General features: G+C 42.7%; 1 protein-coding gene and 1 pseudogene across 1 annotated transcript in view; both read right to left on the bottom strand.

Annotated features, from left to right (window-relative positions):
• Positions 1 to 22,873, bottom strand: part of PTCHD1 (patched domain containing 1) — a 65,036-nt gene extending 42,163 nt beyond the window's left edge. Inside the window, exon 1 of the mRNA XM_002831455.3 lies at positions 22,468 to 22,873. Coding sequence (XP_002831501.1) covers positions 22,468 to 22,818 — 351 coding nt within the window. The 5' untranslated portion in view covers positions 22,819 to 22,873. The remainder of the gene's footprint in view (positions 1 to 22,467) is intronic.
• Positions 6,243 to 13,131, bottom strand: LOC112130877 (protein Hikeshi-like; annotated as a pseudogene).
• Positions 22,874 to 24,103: the final 1,230 nt, after the last annotated feature.

Below are 24,103 nucleotides of genomic sequence, written 5' to 3'. Positions count from 1 at the left end.
CTAGCCTGCACGTTGTGCACATGTATCCTAGAACTTAAAGTATAACAATAATAATAATAAAAAAGCTCTGGTGTGTGTTGGTAAATACCCCACCATGGCCATTTTTCTTCTACCAAGGGAGTGGGAGTTTGGAAAAGATGTGGCCATTCAGCTTTCAGGAGTCAGTAGGAGCCAGCCCCAGCACATCACTGGATATATAGACTCATGAGTGGAATTTTGGGATCACAGAGTAGGCATATATTTAGTTTAAGTTTCCCAAAGTGATCATAACATTTTACAGTCTCAGCAGCAATGTACGAGACTTCCAGTTACCCCAATTTCTTAGCAACACTTGGTATCGCCAGTCTTTTTAATTTTTTACCATCCTGATGGGTGTGTACTGGTATCTCATTTTGATTTTAATTCACATTTCCATGATGTCTGAAACTAGGCACCTTTCCACATGCTCATTAGTGCTGTGGCTATCTTTTTTTCTAAAGAAGTACCCGATCAAGCCTTTTGCCCCTTGGATATTAGGCTGTTTTGTCTTTTCCTTACTGTTCTGTTGGAGAATATCTAACTTCAAGACTAGTAAGCTAAACTGTAAACACTGCAAGAAAGAAGAGCCCCAGAGGCAGCCTGGTATGGTAGAAAGAGTCTGACACTTAAGTCATACAGGCTTGTATTCATATCAAACTAAGTTAGTCACTTCCTGATGACCTTGAGCAAGTGACCCTTCTGGAGCATCAGCTTCTCCATCATCAAAATGGGATTACTGTCTTGTAGTGTTGTTGGCTCCCGAATGAGACAACATAGATGAAATGCGTGGCAGAAAAGCCCATCACAGGTGTTCAGCACTCTTCAGCACTCCTCTGTGCATTGAGAAACAGTTCCCCATCTCAATCAGAAAATGTAGCTGGCACCTTCACCCAAAAGTTGCTATTTGTGAAGTGCATGATGGTTTTAATTTAATGCCTGGAAATCCCATATTTGTCCTGGCTGTCTAGTGGCGTTGTCATAGAGCAACTGCCTCTCTCATGATGTGAGGGTGGTATTCTTTTTGAGAAGCAGCACTTCTCTTTTTGTTGGAGGTACAATGGCAAGGTTTACTGGATGTGATATTCTGCAGTGACTTATTTGACGTGAGGTAGGAAGGGATTTACAGGGCACTCTTTAGAGCCCTGTCCTCTATTCTGGGGAAAAAGCTGGTGCGAATCAGCACTAATAAGAAACTGGGGCTGTTTCTGAAAGGGCTGCAGAGTGAGCAGCCAAGCTGTAGTCCCCTGCCCTCCCTTGTAGGAGTTTGGACTTGTGAGAAGTGATGGGCTTAGCTTAGGTATAACCTCCTCCAGGAAGCCTTCTCTAGACATGCATTTTAGATCCTCCCTGGTTCCCAGGGTGTATACACATCTGTTTCATCACTTGCAATATTATAATGGCATCTTCTTTCAGCTCTTTGAAGAAAGGAACTGAATCTTGTTATTTGTTATATCCCCGCTCCCAGCACAGTGCATTTGGAGAGTAGGCACACAATACTCAAGATAGAAACATTCTGGACAAGCCAACATACTCTTGTACAATCTCCTTGGCATCACCAGCATGCATTAAACAGCTTCCCCTTGCATGTCCTGAAACCTTGTTAAATATTGAGAAGTGATTAAGCAAAAGTACTATCTAATTCTGAAAGACTCGAGAAAAAAAGGAAAACAAGCAAACAAAAAAGCAAACAAACAAGAGGAAACAGAACATGTGGGAAAGGATCATTGTTAAAATAAGTGTATATATTTTATGTTTGTAAAAGTAAAGATACTGTGGCAGTTTAAAAACAAAACCAAACCAGAAAGTATAGGAACGCTTTTGCAGCCCAGCTCTCAAGGGAATACACAGGCAGATATTAATATATGCATTTGTAAAATGGCTAGCACACTGGGATGAGAATAAAATATTTAAAAATTCTCAGTCTATCATTTCTTCTCTCCTTTTCCAGGCTGAAGTAGCTTTACCAGAATCAATTTAAACCAGCCTACAGATCTCAAACTAAGTTTGGGTTCACTTAAGAAATTGATGAGCTTAGGTGTTACTCTTTTACCTTGTAAATAACATAGCTCATAGAAAGCTGAGACATAATGTAATAGAAGAACCTGGAACATAGCAGTAGCCCTGACATGCCACCTTAATGTTTTCTATCTCACACTAACCACTTAAAATAATTGTTAAAATCTGTGATGTGCTTATATTATAAGGTGCTTATGCATTATTATAATTGCTATGAGAGGGCTTTGTAACTTTTTTCCGTTGAAAAGGAGCAAAAACATCCTAAAAGGGAAAAAAGTGAAATGCTAAAGAGCAGACCATTTTGAGGTGGAAACATTTTCATGGTGCTTTGCACACAATTTTATAAAGAGAGACCCCAATAGGCGGCAACCAACTCTCAGTAGGGAAACCTCTGATTGTTTTTATCAGGCAGAGACTGGTGGCTTTGGCAGATCACCCTGTAAAAGACAGTGTGTCAGTCATTGGCTGCTTTCAACGTGTGAATCTGATGGTAGGGTGCACACTCACAGGACACCTTCCATGGAATCTCGGGGTCTATTAGCAGTGAGTGCTGAGGAAAGTTTGCTGTGCCTGCTGCCCTGCTGCCCCAGTGGGCAGGGAGCAGGAGCAACCGCACTCCATACCTGTTGCAGCAATTGGCTGGCTCCTCCCTACCCCCTCTCCCAAAAAAAGCCTTACATGAATAAAAGCAAACCTACACAAATGAAAGATTTCCCTGGAGAAAGATGGGAACAGTGTCTGGGTGGACTTTAGGAGACAACTTGGGGGGGGATTTCCGAAATATGCAGAATGGCTAGCAGCAGTTAAAAAAAAATAAGAATTTTGGCCGGGTGCGGTGGCTCACGCCTGTAATCCCAGCACTTTGTGAGGCCGAGGCGGGCTGATCACGAGGTCAAGAGATTGAGACCATCCTGGCCAAGATGGTGAAACCCTGTCTCTATTAAAAATACAAAAATTAGCTGGGCGTGGTGGCAGGCGCCTGTAGTCCCAGCTACTCGGAGGCTGAGGCAGGAGAATAGATTGAACCTGGGAGGGCAGTGAGCTGAGATGGTGCCACTGCACTCCAGCCTGGGAGACAGAGCGAGACTCCGTCCCAAAAAAAAAAAAAAAAAAGAAAAGAAAAAAAGAATTTCACCTTGTTCCCAAGCCATTCTAGCCCAGCTTCCTGAGGATTTCTTTATATATATACATATATATTTTTGTACTTCAAATTTTGAGATTGACAAGAAAGTTGTGTGTTTCTCTCTCTCTGTGTGTGTGTGTGTGTGTGCGTGTGCGTGTGTAAAACAAGCTGAGGTTATGTTTACATGGCACAAACAACTGAACTTTTTTTTTTTTTTTAAATCTGTTTGTCTAGACAGGCCATGGGAAGACAGATAAGTTGCAAGGATTATGGCTTTACACATGTTAACTCAAAGTTTTGTGACTTTTCTCAACATAAAACAAATGGAAAAGGAAGGGCGACCTCTCTAATTTTTCCAGGCTGTACCTTTGCTACCTCCTCCTCATCCATGCTGGTTCCTGGAATAGTTGATTAAAAACCTATGAGGCTTGCTCTGCACTTCCCGCTTCCTCGGCCTGAGTCTGTGATCCAGCCCCTCTAAATCCTCATCATTTGAACCACCTGAGGAACTTTACAAACTCAGATACCTGGGCCCACCCTCATACCATTAAATCAGAATCTGTTGGTGAGGGTTTAGATATCTGTATTTTAAAAAGCTTCCCAGAAGACTATAACGCACAGCCAAGATTGAGAACCCTTGCATCATTCATAAAATCTTGTTGATTTTGCCTCCCAAATCTCTCAAATCCATCCTCTCCTACTCCATTTCCATCACTCCTGATTTGGTTTCTAGCCCTTATAATCTATGAGGATGGCAGAAACAGCTTCCTAACTTAGCTTTTTTTGCTTTCAATCTACCCTTCATATGCCACCAGACTTATTTTTCTAAAACACAAATCCAAATCTGTGTTTCCTCTGCTTTAAACCCTTTAATGGCTCCCCTACGAATAAATGATGGAGCCCGTGTACATCTTAGATGATGATGGAAAGCAGCTCCTCTTCATCTTAGCTTACGTTTTTTTTTTTGTTTTTTTTTTTTGAGACAGAGTTTTGCTGTTGTTTCCCAGGCTGGAGTGCATTGGCGCGACCTCCGCTCACCGCAACCTCCACCTCCTGAGTTCAAGCGATTCTCCTGCCTCAGCCTCCCGCGTAGCTGGGATTATAGGCATGCACCACCACACCCGGCTAATTTTGCATTTTCTTTAGTAGAGACGGGGTTTCTCCATGTTGGTCAGGCTGGTCTCGAACTCCGAACCTCAGGTGATACGCCTGCCTCGGCCGCCCAAAGCGCTGGGATTACAGGCATGAGCCACTGTGCCCGGCCTAGCTTACATTTTTTCAAAAAAACTTTTTATTTAAGACTCATGAGAAGTTGCAAATTAGTTTACAGTTCCCATGTATCCCTTACTCAGCTTCCCCTAATATCTTTCATTACCATAGTAAATTAGCAAAACCACAAAACTGACTTTGGTCAGTGTGACAGGCCTTATTTGGATTTCACCAGTTTTTATATGCATTCTTTTTTGTGTGTATATAGAATACAATGAGATTTTATCACTTGCGCTTAATACAGTTGTAAAATGATCTCTTTTTCTATCTAGCAGCCGTTCCTAACTCTAACCGTGCATTAGAATTTCCTAGGGGAGCTTCAAATAAGTACCTAAGTTTGGGCCCCACTTTAGACCATGCTTTAGTCTAGCGCTTCTCAGACTTTTAAGATGTGTAGAAATCAACTAAGGATCTTGTTAAAATGCAGATTCTGATTTAGTAGGTCTGGGTGAAGCCTGAGAGTCTGCAGTTCTAATAGGGTCCCAGGCGACTGCTAGTGCTACTGATGCTGCCAATCTGTGGAGTGTATTTGGAGTAGGCCACTGTTTTTAGACCAATAAAATGAGAATCCATGGGTTTAAGGCTTGCGTAGTACATTTGAGTTACTACGGTGATTCTAATATGTAGCCAGGGTTGAGAACCACTGAGATATGTGATGAAATGTAAAGGCTGTGTGATCCTCGGAGGTCACACCATCCCAACCTCTATTTAAACCATTCTAGGTCATTCCAGTCTCCTCTGATGAGCTATTCAAATGCCAAATAATTCTTGGAGTTAATAATTCTTTCTTACTTTATAATCCATATTCTTCTTCTGAAATTTAAATATACCCTATGTGAACTCTCTCAACAAACTTCCACTTCAATTTCTTCGCTGTACTTTTGCTCATCTTGAGATAAAAGGGAAGGAGAGACTGTCCCTTTGCTTTCATACTCAAATTCTGTAAAAGAGATTGCTTCCACATTAGGACCTAGCCTCTTCTCATTCCCTTGTCAATTGGTCGCCAAGCTCACAGATATTAGAATGTTCTTTCTTTAGCACTCGACAAGACTCATTTTCAGCTGCTGACCTTGTTTTCCATCTTCCAGAGCAAACCCCAGCCAGATGGGAATTACCAACTTGCTGCCACCATATAAATACCTAAACCTACTCCCCTTCTTGCCCTCCTGTGAAAATCAAGGCCATGGCTCTCTCTCTTTTTAAGGTCAATAGCTTTCACTGGGTTTTATCTTTCCTTTCCTTCTTTCTAGTACAGTTCATTCCTTCTTCTCCCATGTCCTCAAACTCTACTAATTCTTTCCCATGGGCTTTAAAATATTTTCACGTCTCTTCCATATTTTAAAAAAGGCCTCATTAACCCCATGTCCTTTCCACCTTCTGCCACATCTCCCCTTCTTTAATAAACCCTTTACATTTGATGTCTCCAACTATACCTCAAAGAGTGATTTGTGCTTGCTAACTTTATTTCCTCACCTCCCACTCACTTCTCAAACCACTACAGTCTAGATTCTATCCTAGCGCTGAACCAAAACTCAACAATGAGTTCTAAGAAGATAAATTCAATGGCTACTTTTTAAATCTTCATTTCCTTAAACTCTGAGCAGAGGCACACAGTTAAGTCAATAATAAAATGTCAAGGGAGTACCTAAAAATATCTTGAGATGGTTAAGCATTTTTTTTCAGTTTTCAATGTTTTAAATTTTTAATAAAGATTTTAATTAAGCTTCAGTCACTAAGAAGTTTTTAAACCTAGGTTTCATGATTCTTTGACTTCATACTTCTTAAATGGAGTCAGTTATCTTCAAAACATGACAAATTTCAGAATCCATTAAAAATTATTTTATTCAAATTATGTTTTCCAAAAGAGAGGGTTCTGTGGTAGTCATCTTTGAAAGTTTTCATACCATTTCAGAAACACATTTTGTAGAATGAACATTTCATATAGGCTTGGTGTCATCTGGGCCTGAGAGACAGCAAACGATGAAGCAAAGTTGTATAAGTTGTCCAACATCTTTTGCGTGAACAGAGTGAATGAGTCAACTGAGAATACAGCGGCATTACCTACAGGAGTCTGCTGAGCCATACTGTCCAATGATTCCACCGAAATTCCTATCCGCGCAACAGATGGAGTTTGGACAATATTCATGGCTCCAAAAGGATGTTGGCTTCCTCCTCCAGATTTAAGACCTGAAATTTTGAAGATGGCACTTGGTTTCCCATACTGGCATCCCATTTGAATCAGGATAAGAAAAATAGACAGAGCCTACTGGATTCCCATGAAAATGGAATCCATATTTTCATGGGAATACAGCAGGCTTTGGTAAGGCCTGAGCATGGTTTCTTCACTGCTGCATCCTCTACTATATGCCCGGCAAACAAAAGTACTCAGTAAATATTTGTAATTTGACTGAAACCCTTTCTTTCTCCCATAATGAATTACATGACTCAACTCTTTCCTCTCCTCGTATCTTTCGACCTAGCTCTTCTCAGTGTTCTTCTGACTTCTCTACCTTTGCCCTATTTGTAAATTTGATGTTACTCATGACTATCTTTGGCACTTCTGATCTTGTCATAACAGAATATATTCTTCGCGGGCAATGAATTCCACCTCCATGGTTTGACTTGTCACCTGTACACTGACCAATCTCCAGTTCACAACACTTTATCTCTTCTTCAAACTCCGGATCTTAATTTCCATCTGCCTCCTGAAGATCTGCAAATAAATGGTATGGGAGTATTGCCACTGGCATATATACAACAGCTGGATCCTTTTCTCCAAATTTGTTCTTCCACCTGTTTCCTGTAATGGTTAACACAGCATCATCCTCTTTCTACTCACCCAGCTGGGAAACTTCTAAGCCAACGTCACCCTTTTCCCTTTGATGACTCCCAGATCCAGTGATCTTGAAGTCTTATTAATTCTATCTCCCAATCTTTGGGCTGGTATTTTCAGTGTATGTTCTGAAGCACATTAGGTTCTTGGGATGTTGATAGGGGCCACCAAAAAAGTAAAAAATATTTATCTCAAATAGATTTGAGAAATGCCAAACTGGACAGAGTTAAATAGGTTTCTTTACAGAGGTACTTTTTAGAGCTTTTACTATGATAACGTGCATGCAATATGAGGATCTGATATGGGGGTACCACATCTATTGTTTGCCAAAGTTATTTGGCCACAGAGCTTTTTTTTTTTTTTTTTTTTTTTTTTTTTTTTTTTTTTTTTTTTTTTTTTACAGCACTAAAGGGAGCTTTCCTAGAACACATTTTGGAAAATGGTGGTCTGATCTATGTCCTTTCTTGTCTTTCTGCAGCTATTGTATTCCAAGCCTTCTGTCTGCAGACTTTAACAGCTCCTTGGGTGCACAGAAGGCATCTCCCTATCTCCAGTGTCTTGCTTCTCCTATTTAACCCCTACAATTCTGTAAGAGGTACCCTTATTAGAGTTGGATCATGTATCTTCCCAGAGTAGTAGACATGCTGTCCCTTACTCTTTCCTGATTATCTATATCCTTACTTATTTTCTGCCTGTTTTTTTTTAATCCATTACTGACAGAGGAATGTTGAAGTCTCCAATATAATAGTGGATTTGTCTATTTCTCCTTTCAGTTCTATCAGTTCTTGCCTCATGTATTTTGATTCTCTGTTGTTAAGTACATACATATTTAGGATTGTTGTATCTTCTTGGAGAATTGATCCCTTTATAATTAGGTAATACCCCTCTTTATTCCTGATAATTGTTCTTGTTCTGATGTTAGCTTCGTCTGAAATGAACATAGCTACTCTAGCTTTCTCTTGGTTAGCAGAATTAGCATGGTATATCTTTCCCCATCCCTTTACTTTTAACTGTATGACTCTTTATATTTAAAGTGGGTTTCTTATAGACAATATAATTAGGTCTTTCTTTTTCCATAATCCACTTTGACAGTCATCATCTTTCACTTTGTATATTTATACCATTCACACTTAAAGTGATCATTGATATAATTAGGTTAATATCTACCATGGTGGTAACCGTTCTTTTTTTTTTTTTGCATTTGTTCCTGTTTTTTTTTTTACCTCCTCTTTTTCTGCCTTCTCTGGTTTTAATTGAGCATTTTATCTCCTTCGTTGCTATATCAATTTTACTTCTTTAAAAAAATTTTTAGTGGTTGCCCTAGCACTTACAATATACATTTATACCTAATTTAAGTTCACCTTTAAACAATACTGCTTTATATGTGGTGCATTTATAACAGGGTATTCCCAATTCCTCCCTCACATGCCTTGTGACATGGCTCCCATTCATTTCACTTATCCATGTTATAATCATCCAATATATTGTTACCATTATTGATTTAAATGAAGTTATGTTTCAGATCTATTAAGAGTAAGAAAAATAAAAATATTTCAGTTCAGCTTCATTTATTCCTTCTCTAATACTCTTCTTTATGTAGATCTGAGTTTCTGACCTATATAATTTTCCTTTTTCTTGAACAACTTCTTATAACACTTTTTGCGGGACAACACTGCTGGCGATGAATTCACTCAGTTTCTGTCTGAGAAAGTCTTTATATCTCCCTCACTTTGAAGCATAATTTTGCCGGCTATTGTATTTTAGGTTGATTTTTTTTTTTTTCATTTTAACCCTTTAACTGTTTATCTTCATTCTCTTCTTGCAATTTTTTCTCTGATAACTCTAATGTAATTCTTTTCCCTGTTCCTCTATTTATAAGGTGTCCCCCCGACCCTGGCTTCTTTGAAGATTTCTTCTTTGTCTTTGGTTTTCTGTAGTTTGATTATGATACACCTAAGTGTGGTTTTATGAGTACTTATCTGTCTTGGTGTTCTTTGAGCTACCTGGATCTGTGGTTTGGTGTCTTTAATTTTAGAAAGTTTTTGGCCATTGTTACTTCAAACGTCTTCTGTTTCATTCTTCTTCTGGTATTCCAATTGTGTGTATGTCATATATTTTGATAACCCTGTCTCACAATTTTTAGATGTTCCATTTGGGGTTTTTTTTTTCTCTTTTAACTCTTTGTGTTTCAGTTTGTGATGTTTCTATTGCCCTATATTCAAGCTCACTGATTCTTTCCTTGGCAGTTAAGTCTACTGATGAGTTCATCAAAGCCTTTCTTCATTTCTGTTCCAGTATTTATCTCTAGCATTTCCTTTTGATTCATCCTGAGAGTTTCCACTTCTCTGTTTATATTACCCATGTGGTCTTGATGTCTACTTTTTCCACTAAAGCTCTTAACATATTAATCATTGTTACTTTATTTTTTTGAGACAGGATCTCACTCTGTTACCCAGGCTGGAATGTGGTGTGATCAAAGCTCACTGCAGCCTCGAACTCCTGGGCTCAAATGACCCTCCTGTCTCAGCTTCCCAAGAATCTAGGACTACAGGCATGTACCACCATGCCCTGTTAATATTTTTTAAATTTTTTTTGTAGAGACGGGGTCTTGCTATGTTGCCCAGGCTGGTTATGAACTCCTGGCCTCAAGCTATCCTTCCACCTCGGCTTCCCAAAGTGCCAGGATTATAGGCATGAGCCACCTCGCCTGGCCTTCATAGTTACTTTAAATTCCCTGTCTGGTATTGAATTTAAATTCCCATATCTGAGTCTTGTTTTGATGTTTCCTTTGTCTCTTCAGAGTATATATATTTTATTTTGGCTTGCCTTGTAATTTTTTCTTCAAGACTAGACATGTTATATCAGTTAATAGGAACTAAGATAATAGGACTTTATAGGGAAGATTTATGTTAATCTAGGGGTCAGAATGTATTTAATGTTTGTTGTAGCTATAGGTACCAGAAGCTTTAATTTCCTCTACTGTCCTTGTTTTTGTCTCTCTTGTTGACGTTGGATTTTCCCACATACTTCTCCTCAGAGAGGGTCTGTGTCTTTTTGCTCTTTCAGCTGTAATCCACTATTATTAAACTGGAGCTCTGCTGATGTGGTAGTAAAGTGTGGTAAGGGGAAATTGCTATATAATCTTCCAATGAAATCTCAGTCTTTTAGTAGACCTGTGACCTTCACAAGTATTTCTCTAGTGGTATAGTTTTTTCCTGTCTTCTATTCCCTTCCCTGGCTGTAGTGCTTCAAATTGATTTCTTTGAATCCCTGACCCCTGTTGACTCTCCCCCCACCAACTCTTAGGTAAGGCAGAAAGGCTGAAGGGGCCTGAAATGGGAAAGAACCTAGGATAAAGTTTCAGAATCGTGCTCTGGTAAGTCCTTTCTCCTGGAGAGTAAGAATTTATTAATGGAGAACACTGGGTGCATTTCACAACGATAATATTGCTGATCCCATTTTATAGATGAAGAAATTGAGACCTCCCGGAGAGGTTAAGTGACTTGATCAAGGACACATTAATAGTTCACAGCCTCAAACACAAAACTTTGGGTTCTAAAGCAATGCTTTTTCCACTCTGCCCAAACTGGTACCCACTGAATTTTGGTTGCAACTGTCACCTCTCTCTGACAGCACTTGACATCAAACAGTAATTGACATTGAACATTAGCTGCCAGGGTCCTCCCTGTGACACCTTACCTCTGACAACTGACGACTCTCCTTTACCAAACTCTAGTCAGGCTCCTCTGAACCTTCTTCCCAACTAACCCTTGGCATTCAGATTTCCTTTTCTGTCTTTACATCATCCAATTTTAGGAAGACTTCTTCTAAATCCATTTGACCATAATCCCCCACCCTTTGTATCTGATCATTCTAGATATCTGATCAAATTATTCATCTCTGACCATCTCTCAGATGATATCTGATCATCCTGGCCAGCTTTCAGCAAGAATCCTGTCGGATTGGTTTAGCTAGAATCTGCCCCTTCCCCCTGATGTTTCCTCTTAATAATGTTGTATCCACTGACCCCATCCTGCTCCTTGGCTATAAATTCCCACTCTTCCTTGTCATATTCTGAGTGGGTCGGATCTCTCCCCTACTGCAAAACCCCACTGCAGTAGTCACTATAGTATCTCATTGGCTCCTGCTGAATAAACTCTGCCTTACCATTCTTTAACAAGGGTTTTGAGTAACTTTTTCTTTAAAAGAACCACAGTACTGGGACCCTGTCTCAGAAATGCATCATGTAGCTCCTGTTTGTGCCTGCTGTACCATCTGATTTGCTTTAAAGGACGTTCCGGAAAAGGCAAATGGCAGATGACCCTGTATGGGAAGTCGCTGGAAGAACGAAAGCTTTGGCAATCCCATATGTGGAGATGGTAGCAACGACATCCATGGTGTGTGTGTATTGTGGGGGAGGGGTATCTCTCTTCCTCCATCTCAGGGTGTCCTTTCCTCTACTCAGCCCCTTTCTCCTGAATTCCAACACCAGGAGACAGGCAGTAGAGTATGGCCCTCTGTTTAACATGCTTGTCTCACAGTGTAAACTTCAGATATTCAGATTTATTTAATACCCTTTGTAGAAGAGCTATTACAGCATCATTCAGAATTAAGTGCTGAGCAAACAACTTTTTCATCCTGCTTGTATCTTATTGGCCAGATTCCACAGAGAGAGACTGCATTTTTGGAAGTAGTCCTGGTAGCTAATTTCTAGGATACTTTATAGCAGTGGTTCTGAAAGTGTGGTCCCTGGACCAGCAAGAACAGCATCACCTTGTGAACCTGTTAGAAATGCAAATTCTCAGGCTCCATCCCAGACCTACTGACTCAGAAACTCTGAGGTGGAGACCACAATCTGTTTTGAACAAGTTCTCCGATGCTTATCTGCTCAAGTTGGAGAGCCACTACTTTAGCTTATAGAGGCAATTAAATAGGACTGAGTAGTCAGGATATACAAAGGTTCAGCAAGGTTCCTTAGATCCACTAATCTACTGCTCTACTCAAAATGTGGTCTGCAGTCCAGTAGCATCAACATCCCTGGGTGCTTGTTGGAATTGCAGAATGTCAGGGCTACTGCCTCAGACCTACTGAATCAGAATCTGCATGCTGAAATTCCCAGGGAATTTAGAAGTACAAAGTTTGAGAAGTACTGCTAACCCTCACTTACACAGAGGTTAATTTTGTTTGAAGAGATTAGGGATAGAGAACCAGATAGGCAGAGGAATCTTTTTTGGTGGATTTGAATGTGGAGCCTGAATAATTGTGGATTTCTTTTGGGATCCTATAAAAAGCAATTTTCTAAAGGGGTAGGTGGGGAAGCACGCTGAACTAAATGATCAAAATTCACAGTCTGCAAAATTTTGCAACATTCCAGTTTCAAAGGACTTTACAATTATCACTTTGCCTGGTGCTCCTGATCTCTGGCAATTCTGATGACACTCTTCCCTGTGAAGTGCTTGCAGATCTACTTATGTGGACGAGATTTCCCAGTGAAACACTGTAGTCATGTAAATTCAGTAAGAGAGGAGAATGATCAACGTTCTCACCTAAATCACTGGAGAATTCCTCTTTGGCATGCTGTGTTGTGAGATGTGGTGAGGAGAGCCCTGAAACCAGAGCCCGCAGCCTCTCAGAACCTTTAATTCAAAAGGCACTTCCCCGTGCAGGAAGTGAAGGCTTTTTTTGTGTGCAAAGCACCATCAGGCATGAAGAGTAGGTTCTGAGCCCAGAGGAACCCCGTTGGTGTGCTGGAATGCAATGCACCTATCCCCATCCGCAGCTCTGCCTGCCTAAGAACTTTCTGCAGGAAGAGGAGCTGCACGCTCAGCAGTAGGTTGAATCCAATTGTCTGTAATGACTCAGATGGAGTCATTAAAGACCAACAAATTGGCAATATGAGTATTGAATGTAGATTGAGCACCCATTATTGCCTGTTGGATCAAAGAAAAAAGTGGCTACATGTGTATTTACTCAACAGGCAATAATGGCTTTGAAAGAGCTGGCACATGTGAGGAAATAGCAGTCATTTTCAAAGTAAATAGTAATAATGATAACACACTTTACAGAAGGCTGTGGTTACACAGTGCCTTCACATACTTTATCTCATTCTATCTTTACCTTAAGTGGGTGAAAGAGATGCTGTTACACCCAGTGCAAATAAGGAGCCTGTTTCTCAGGGAGGTGAGGTGACTTGCCCAAAGATACATACTTAAGAGAACTGGAACTTGAACTTGGCTTTCCTGATTCTAAATCCAGTTTTCTGTTTACAACAGTTAAATTTGAGCCTTGCTACTCAAAGTGTGTTCTGCTGATCTGTAGCATCAGCATCACCTCAGATCTTGTTAGAAATGCAGACTTGCAGGTCCCACCCCAGACCCTCTGAATCAGTCTGTATTTTAGCAAGATGCCTAGGTGACGTGTGTGCATGTTAGAAAGTCTGAGAGCAATCAAACAATCTTTACTCAGTATGACTACCTGCCTATACCACAAGAACAAAAACAAAATCCAACAACTCAAACCTCATACAATTAAGGTATAAATATCACAAAATGTTCTTGAGCATTTATAATGGCAGCTCTATAGCAGAGATGCATTATTTTTTCTTGAGACAATTAGAAAGAATTGACAAAGCCATGGTATTAGTGACAGCAGGAGAGCCTCATGGAGGAATGGGTAAAGGAATCTTTATCTTCCACGCTGAAAAATTAGCAGTTTTAGTGTTTCCATTAAACTCACAGAAATATGCTGATTTTGTACCAGTATCATTTTCTTTTAAGTTTGCCTTTTAGAACAATACTTTCTGTTACTCTGGGCTAACTTTTAAGAAGAGTGGGACTGAGCAACATCAGAATGGTGATCTCCTGAACACTGGTGCTATGGTCAGGAAAACCACTTGTCCTTGAATTTTTCTTTTAAGTGTGTTTCCTATTTACATTTGAATATGGGTGTGGCCAATGTTTTGAGACTTTTCCTCAAGTGAATAAGGGAATGTGTGTGTGGGGACCTGGTTTCCAGGGTGCTCACTGGGAACTGCACAGGGATCCACCCTCCCACATGGAAATGCACCACTGAATGGAGACTGAGGTCAAGTTTATACCCTCCCAAACTGTACTTGGACCAGAGAAGGTTGTCAGATATTTGGTTTTCTAAGAATTTCTCCTTATATAAATGGCAGCAGATCTGGAAACAGAATGGATGCTTATTGCTTATGAACAAGTTTGAAACCAAGATTTGTCAAGTATGAAAAATGAATATAGAGCAAAAGAAATCACATGGTCATGCTACCAGGCAAAATTATATTTGACCAAAATAAATCAATAGGGAGGCAGAGCACATTTTCCATCTTACAAGCTATAAACCAGCAACAATTTATTAAGCACCTGCTGCAAACTCCACATTATGCTAGGCTCTAGGAGAGATTTGGCAGTGTCAGACATTGTTCCTGCCCCTGAAGAGTTCATTATCTCTCTTAAGAGAAATGATCACATGACAATATAGCAAATAACATAAGAGTCTACAGCTCTGCATTAAAGAATGTGGATAAGAATGAAAGCCCAATAAATTTAAGGGAGAGAAGAAGCCATGAATCTGAGAAAGCCTCATAAAATAGGAGGCATGTGAACTGGTCCTTAAAGAGAGGAGGAAGGGCACTTTTAGGGAGAAAAACAAAAGTAGATGTGTGAAGATGGGGGCCTGCAGACTTTTGTATTCATAAAGGTGAGAATGAATATGTGCTTCTCAAATGTAGAGGTTTGGCATGTAAAACCACACATCCTGTTGGTGTCTAGGCCCTGTTTGGAGTCATCTTTACCAGCATCCACTGGCACTTGTCAAACTTGAGAATAACTAAATAGCTATGCTGGATGATTCTTAACTGTAAGCTTCATGGAGACAGGGTCATAGCCATCTTGTTGAGTGAAGGGATAAATATCCATTCCTTAGAAACGGGGCCCTAAATCTCTAGATGTATAACTCTAGATGAATATAAGACCCTTAGGGCAGATGCTCAGGGTCCCACCCATATAGTCTCAGCTCACACTCACCTCTCCATGCTAAGGTTGCTTGCTACAAACACCTGTAACTCTGTACCCAATTCTTTTTTAAAAAAAAAAAAAAATATATATATATATATATATATATATATGGCGAAACACAGCATATGAAAATGCCAGAAGTTTAATGCTCCTAAACGCAGTTGAATCAATCGATGATGGCTGGAGTTGGGGGAAAAAATATTCAGCTTCTTTATCCACAACTGAGATTTCTCCAATACATTCTACAGTGTCTCCCAGAGTTCCCTAGTGAGACTGAGCCCCAGTTGCCCACAGTAGACCCTTGCTTAATAATACTCTCTTGATTGGCGTCCTGCCACTCACTGTTTTACTTCCTCACTCCCCTATCAGCCTTTTCTTATATCACCTCCCAAGATAACCGACTGCACTTAAATAAATCATCTTAACTGTACTTGAAGCCTATGAATTAAACCTAAAGTGGAAGACCTAACAACGGGGATCTTTCAAAATAGCAGAAACAATATTCTCAAGAGGATTTCTTAGAGAGCAAGAAGATAAAAATAGCTTTTTCTATTCCTCACTGCCTCCTTTTGTTCAAAATACGAATTCAGAAGTTGCAAGCACAACATATTATTCAGGGCTTCCCGTAAGAAATAACAACTGGTGTTGATTTCCTTTTTTTTCTTTTCTTGTCTTTTAAAGGTTAGCGATTACTCACCTCCCCTGCTGGTCATTAAATCAGTCTGGCAGGATTCCTCGGTAGTTCTGTGGCCTTCCGGGTATGTGGAGGAGACACAGGCAGTGCTGCAGACAGGCCTGCTTGCTGTGATGTACTATCAAGCAGGTGACTTCAAAGGTCTGCTTTAAGCCTATCTCAAGTATCACTTGGGGCTCACACTGAGCCCCGAAATCAGGTACCAGATGGCACATCCCACAAAGTCAAAGTTGATCAGCTCACCAGCACCTCACATTTCCCTGGCTCTTGTGCCAAGGGACTGGAAACACTCAGGTAGAAAACAAATAACTTCTGTTAGCTTACTTCTCCTTCTCATATTTATAAGGAGTCATCAGTTCAATGCCTGACTGTCCTGTGAGGTTTATAGGTCTGGTGAATCCTGAGAGGCTCAGTTTTTGTGGTCATTTAAAATATAATCATCCTTCCCTAACTCTAATATGGCATCTATCAAGATGCCATGAGTCATTACAAAGGTGGGCTTCCTCTCCCACTAAGGCTTTGTATCTAAATTTCAGTTTAATCAAAGTTTGTCTCAAATGTGTACCTAAATGGAGAATTAAAAGACTGCTCCCCAAATCTAAATGAGACAAGTGGGCATTTGACATACTAATCGCACAAATCAAATATACTTAAAAGAAGTCAGACAACCCTAGGATGAGACTGTGCTTAGATTATTAGGATACACTACCTACGAAATGAAAGGAGAATGAAAACCGATCTCAGTCTCTCCTTAATTTTCCCCTAGTACAAAAATAAAGAGTAAAAGTCAATTGACTGACCCAGCAAATGCACAAATGCTGCCCTTTCAGGCCCAGGCTCAATCTTTTCTAAGAGTATCTGCCACTTGGATAACTCACCAGAAGGGACTGGACTGCCCAAGGCTTCATAGTACCTGTCACCAAACAAAGCACCCTGAGATGCTAAGAGAAGATTCTAGCATCAGCCTCTGTGGAGATGACCTTTAAGGTGCCTTCTAATCCCAAGGTTCTTTGATTCCGTGTTTCTTTGATACAAGCTCTTCTATTGTCATTTTATACTTGGAAAAGCAGAGAGGCTGGAATAGGCAACAAAGCACTGCCTCCTGCCTCCTCAGGCCGCTGCTCACAGTGAGGTCTTACACACTGTCAGAAGAAGCCCGACCTAAGTGGGCAACTGCTACTGACTGATGCTTAAGGCATGCCAATAATGGGCACTCTAGCAATGGACAAGTCTCAAAGGCCAGTGTCAACTTAGCCACTTCGTCATTCAAGCAGTTATACTGCATTCAGTTTCTTGGGATCCTCTAAAGCAGGAGGGATTTAGACCTGAAGGGACAGAGGCATCGAAGAGAGCAAGATAGCTGCATTTTGGGGAAGATTACACTGGAAAATCTGGTCTCTGCTCAACTGCCCAAGACAGCATCACCTCAGAGGTCATAATATTTGTCCCCAGAGTTCTATGAACTTCTCTTTGGCATTTTTTCATTTTACATAATCAAAGTAGTAAAAAAAGAATCTTTAAAAAACAAAAGAAACATGCAAGGCAGAGAGTTTCTCCACCTTGGCACTATTAACATTTGGGGCTAGGTAATTTTTTTGTTGTGGGGGCTATGCTGTGCGTCACAGGATGTTTAGCCGCAAACCTGGCCTCTACCCACTAGATGCCAGTAGCACATGCCTCTTCCCCAAGTTGTGACAACCAAAAATGTCTCCAGCCATTGCCAGATGTCCCCTGGGTGGGTGCACGGTCAGCCCCGGTTGAGAACTACTGCCTTACAGATTAGCAGTATTAACTTCTTGAAAGTGCTCTAGTAATGAAATTTTAGACTACAGCACAGGAACTTTTAACGTACAGATAGCAAATCTCTCAGGCTTCGTGAGCCACAAATTCTGCTATATAGCCTTCTTGGTTTTTGTTTTGTTGTGTCTGTAATCTTTTAAAACTGTAAAAACTCAGTCTACGTTAAAAACTAGGCTGAAATTTGCTGATCCTTAGATTGTAGAGGAAGAAATGATGGTGATTCCCATAATGATTGAAAGTGTTGAGACAGCATTTGGAAAAACTATGATCTTGATCTAGCTACCCAGTCTTTGTGACCCTGAGCTAGCAGTTATGCTGCCCTTCTTGGAAAGCCTGAAGTAAATAACTTCAGGTTAGATTTTATTAACCTTGTTTGCAACTTAATTCTATTTAATGTATTTAAACATAAAAGGTTTAAGTAACACAGAAACTTGATATTTGAACGAAATGAAATCTCCTAGTAAATGGAAGAATGTTTGCTACGTGAGGATGCGTCCTTCCCATGGTTTGGAATAAAACATTCTGAGTTTCCCCTGAAGAAGAGGACTTTGTACAAAGGCAATTCCCCTACCCAATTTTCAAACTGAAATATGCTTTGATATGACTACGGGGGTTATCAAGGAGGGAAGAATGATATATTGCAAAGAAAGAATCCTAGTAACTGTCTGTAAAGTTGTAAAAATAAAAATCTCACTATGTAAATACATTTCAAATTCGTTTTTATGGAATTTTCCTTAACTCATCACATAAATGTCTAAGTAAACTAGGGAGGGTCTATTCAACAAGTATTTATTGAGTAGCTATTATGTGCCAGGGACTGTATAAGGCACTAAAGTTCAATCAACCTGGACCCTGCCAATGAGCAGCACTCAATCAGGAGGCAGCTACGTTCAATCATCCAGAGATTTTTTTTCCCAATAACATCTTCTTTCTATCCTTGTATATTGTTAATTATAAGTATCTCATGCTTTACTTTGGGCATTTGGAGTTTCTGTATGTGGATTTTAATTGACACTAGACAGAATCAGTCAAGAACAATATTCTTATGATCCAATTACCACTATTAGAACAACTGGATGGGATGGGATATAAAACTTTGGTCAACTGTACTTCATTTGGATAACAAAAATGTACATTTTAAATCATTCCAGTAGTGTATCATATGAAAGTAAATTACAATGAAAAGAACACTGGGCTTGGAGTCCAAAACCCTGGGTCCAGTCCAGTCCTGCTTCTAGCCTTGTTTTTTTTCCCATGGACAAGTCAGTTAACTTCTAAGAAGTAGTTTTCTCGTATGTAAAATGGGATATAGCATTTTTCCTAATTTACTGTATTTAAACATACTGTGTGTTCATAACCTATAAAGTCCTATAAAGATGATGTCGTTATCATAAGTACTGGGCTGTACTGATTCTTCACTTTACATAGATGATTCTGGAATAAATCAAGAATTGTTTTGTTAACAGCCTGGATCAATTATCAAAGGGACCTACTTACACTTCATTTTAGGTGATCGCAAAGAAACGTATGTATAAAAGCTTGTGAGGCCCTACTTTGAAATTTGCTTTGAGATGAACATCATGGATCTTCTGTTAAAAGATATAATCAGCTAAATTTAATTTCCTAGGAAAAGGAAAACGTTTGAAGAGCAGCATTTATTTAAAGAGGTTCAGAAATTACTGCATGAGCCCTTATCAGCACCACCAGGTCCTACCCACTTTTGCCTAATAATGCATCTTTGCCCTGTAGCCTTCAGGGGAAAGCAACGCTGGGGGGAGTCATGCCTCACAGTGTGGGGTCAACTTCTATGCTACAGTGGTCAGAGTATGGTAATCATATCACTTGCGAAAATTCGAGAAAGCTCCTCCAAACCAGATCAGCTGGATTTTCAAATACAGATATTTTTCTGTAATACTCTCAATTACATTTAAAAACGTCAACCTGGCTTTTCGTTTTCTGTCCTCACTCCCTCCCAGTCTATTTTTTTTTTTTGTCAGCAAATAGTGGGACCAATATCCCAAGAAGGATCTCCTTCACTGCACAGGTACAATCCCAAAACATTAAGAGGCGAGAATGGGTCTACTCTTCATGCTTGAAGCAACACCCTACACAGCCCTACAAGTCACCTCCTCAGTTTTGTACTGGGGTCTGAAAAAGCCTCAGACCTGCTTATGCTCTGTCCACTTCACTTCATTTCAAATGTGACGCCATAAAACCGGCAGGGACTGTTCGGTGTTGTGTAGTGTTAACTGTCAATGCTATCCTTGATGCCAGTAACGAAGTATCAGAATAACACTAGTAACAACAATAACAGTGATTCTTTCACTCCTGACACCTTTTGTAAAGGACAAGTCATCATGTTTCTAAATGGAAAAAAAAAAAAAAAAAAAGTGCTCACTCCCACACTTTACATTACCATGACTAATGAAGGTTCATCTTCCTGTCCCCTGGCTCCATACCTACCAAAAGTAGGGGCTGGATGCAGAAAGAAAAAATTAAACATATAATTTAAAATTGAAGACAGTTAATGCCTTGGTTTCGTAAGTCCGTATTTTTATAAGCCGTATGAACTCATTTGACCAGAGAGTCATCAGCTAGAAATAAGTTTGGACCACTGTTAGGCTTGGTTTTGATTTTACTCAGACACCTAGAAGATGAAAAACCATCCCACTTCTTAAAACAATCCACTGATTTGACCATTGTCCTTTAAAGTTGCCCTTTAGACATGGAGGCAAAGCCAAGCCTCCGTCTCTCCAGTCTCAACCTTCCCCTATAGCACTGTTTTCTGTCCTGAACTGATCAATATCAAGTAGGGAAGAAGTAATCCAGTTGAAAAGAGATCTGATGTGCTTGTTGATGTCTCATTAACCTTGAGAGTGTAACTGGTGACTGCCTGTCACAGTGGTGTGATGGTTTGTGAGGGGGGGAAAAAGGCAATGGAAACATCACCTTGAAAAAACACAAAAAGAGAAATATCATTTAGTAGATCATCAATCAAAAGACACGGCATTTCCAACTGTCAGAACTGGTTAAATTACAGTTTCCATATGCCCATGATGAATCTACTACGTGTTTTCTTGGGAAAGCTTTTGGAGCAGTATTTATCTGTGTCTCAAAATATAGTCACTAAAGTATTGAGAAAGATTTAAAAAACCACTTTGATGCCGGAAGTCTAATCATGAGAAAAACAAACATCTCGGGATTAATGTTATTAAGGTTCTGTGATGAGTAAATGTGTGATTTGTGTGCCATTAAAAATATCATGAGCCACTCAGTGTGGGAAGATCCTAATTCCATTGAGCCCCTAGTCAGATTCCCCTCATTACTAATTGCTGATTGATAACATGTCAACAAACGGACATAGGAAAATAATGGATGGAAATTAGCTCGTCTCTAGGGATAAACTATTACCTGTAGAGGAAAAGAAGAGGAAAGAGTTCCCCAGGTTTCCCGGCAGACTCCCCTTGGGATAAGTAGACTAGAAATCTAACTAGCCTCTAGTACCAGATCTGGACTAGAGACTCACACAAAACCATCACCTTCCATCCCTCTGCACCAGAGTCCCAGCTGGGTCTGGTTCTTGTCTGCCCTCCCCAAAGGAGAACCTTAAGTAAACAAGCCCTACAGTCCCCATCAGGGATTCAGATGGAACATTCTCACCTATTTTTACTTTTCTCTCTTGAGGTCTCCACTTTTCCATCTCTAGTCCTCACTCCTCTGCTTTTCTTAGGAACTTCCTGAAAGTTACCACCATTAACCTCACTTTCCACATCAAATTCCCAGCTCAAGCTGATGGCACAACCGGTTTCTGCGAGTGTCACTCTCTAACCAGCTGCTCGGTTTCCTGTGCTCTTCTCGGGGCCACAAAGCCTGGCTTCTGTTCTCACCCTTCTGGCTTTGCCCCTCACCCCCATGCTCAGATGCACCCAAATAAAAGTGGACTGATCGGTTCCCTCTTTTCCCAAAGTTTTGGCATTTCTTGAGGAGCTACTGTGAAAGACGAAGTAACTGCGAATTACAAACATAATTTCATACCCTGGAAGACAGAGATGGCTACCTCGCTCCGGAGAAGAAAGCAGCAGGGCAGCCCCCTGTCCTCGCCAGAGACCACACTTCTTTCTGGGTGGGTGGGAGGCATTTTCCTCACCATCCCGCCTCACATTCTTTTGTCCTTTCCCAACCTCCCCCGCCAACAACCGTTCCCCAAACACTCCGGGGGGCCAGAAAAAGGCAGAAACAAAACTGAGGACAGGGAGGGGTATCTCGGAATCCCCTCCAAGCATAGTATTTTGTTCTCAAGTAGTAGGACTTTCCAGAATGTCTTCTCTCTTTCTGTTCTTTCCTGGCCCAGTTACCCCAAAGCCTCCCCACCCCCAAGCCCACTGCGAGCAAAACAAGCGCACCGACCACAGCACTGTGGCCGCCGCCGCCCCAACTGTTGCAGCAGCTGCGGGGTGGCGGTACAGGCGACGCGGGCAGGGCCGGACCCGGACCCCGACGCTCCCTGTCCAGGAGGCTGGGAGGCTCCAGTCGGCCGCCCTGGTGCGCGCGGTGCAGGAGAGTCCCTGCGGCAGCTGCCTGGGCTAGGAGAGGTGGCGCTCTCAGCCGGGACCCCAGCGCAGTGCCAGCCCGACCGCGGCCGCGGCGCTGGCGGAGTCTGCCCGCACCCGTCCCCTCTCACCTTTAAGATCAGGTCGGTGTGATGCTGGTCCAGCATGTTGGCTTTCTGGAAGGAGGTGACGATGACCCGGCCGTAGCGCCCGGGGGTCTGCAGGTCCGAGTAGAGACGGTGCTTGGAGCGGTTGACCGGGAAGAGGCTGTTAACGAGGTTGCGCTCGATCTTGGCTAGGCTGTGCTGGGGCGCCAGCAGGTGCTCCACGCTCTCCTCGACCTGGTAGCGGCTGAAGCTGGCGCCGAGCAGGATGGAGATGAGCACCGGCGCCGAGGCGAAGAAGACAGGGTGACTGGCAATGAAGTGGCCGAGCCGGGAGAAACACGTCCTCAAGCCCCTGTGCAGAACCTGCCGCAGCATCCTAGAGCAGAGCGGGCGCGGGAGGAGGGCGAGGCGCACGCTCGGCGCGGGTTCGGGCGGCGGCGGCGGCGGCGGCGGCGGCGGCGGCAGCGGCGCCCTCGGCGGCGGCGACGGCGGCGGCGGCGGCGAGACCCTGTGCTCTCCCGGAGCCGCAGCACCACCATCGGGGAGTCCCGCGCCGCGCCTCGGGAGGGTCCCCTCGGGCCGGAGACACGCCCTCCTGCCCGCGGCCGCGCCCTCCCGGAGAGCCCCCCAGCTTGGCGGCCTCTGCGCCGCCCCCACTCCGCCCTACCGCGTGCGCCCTCCCCACCCCCCGCCGCCTCCCCGCCCGGGGGGCTCCGCGCCGCGCGGCCGCGTCCCCTCTCAGCGCGGGCGGGGCCCGGGGCAGCCCCCGCGGCTCGTCATGACCCCACTCACCCGACCCCCAAGGCCAACGACGGGGTGGTGCGGGGAGCGGCGACGGCGCTATCGCCAGGAGACTGCGCGCCAGCCCAGGAACACGAGGACGGAGAATTCCAGGCTACACCCAGTCCCCTCCCCTCCCTTCGCTCCCCTCCCCCGGCCCGGCCCGCGGAGCTCGCTCTCCCCTTCTCTGCCCTCCTCCGGGAAGACCCAGAGATAAATAAAGAAATGGCCCCGATTTTCCAAACAAAAAGTAAAGAGTTCTCCGGAGGGGGGAGGGGGCGGGTGTCGGGCGGACCCGCTCAGAGCCGAGTCTCTCCAGAGGCTGAAAGGAGCAGGCTGAAGACTGCGTGCGTCCCGACTCTCGCCAGGCTCAGGTGGTGGCGCGCACTGGCTGGTGCCGAGAGGGGGTGGGGAGCGAAGACGCTCGAACGTGGAAATCACGCCTCCTTCCAAATAAGAACCGTTTAAAATACCCCCAACACTGCAGCTTCGGCGGGACCGCGGGGTCCGGGTGTGTGTCTGGAGCACGTCCACTCAAAAGGTATCCGTGGAGAATCTTTCTCTCTGGCTCTAATTTAGGGTCGCTCCAGAGTGAATTGGGGCTGGACAGCTCTGTTGCACACCCCCCAACCTCCCACCCAGTCCTTTAGTAATAAAAGTGCTGATAATGACGGTCAGTCGATGGAACTGCCCGTCGCCTGGGCTCCCGGGCTCCCGAGCTCCGAGGCTCCCCGGCTCCCGGTTCTTCGCCCTGCCTTCTCTTCCTCCTCCTCTCTCTGTCGTCACCAGCAGGTCTGGGGGACCTTGTACGGCGTGGCTGGCGCGGGCGCCCCTGCGGTCGTAGAGTGTTTGAGAAAGGCTGGCCAGGGAGTCAGTAGCA

The sequence above is a fragment of the Pongo abelii genome, chromosome X, assembly GCF_028885655.2.
Source record: "Pongo abelii isolate AG06213 chromosome X, NHGRI_mPonAbe1-v2.0_pri, whole genome shotgun sequence".
In the NCBI taxonomy this organism is placed as follows: Eukaryota; Metazoa; Chordata; class Mammalia; order Primates; family Hominidae; genus Pongo; species Pongo abelii.
The sequence above is the reverse complement of the archived record's forward strand: the minus strand, read 5'-3'. Positions and strand labels throughout refer to the sequence as shown.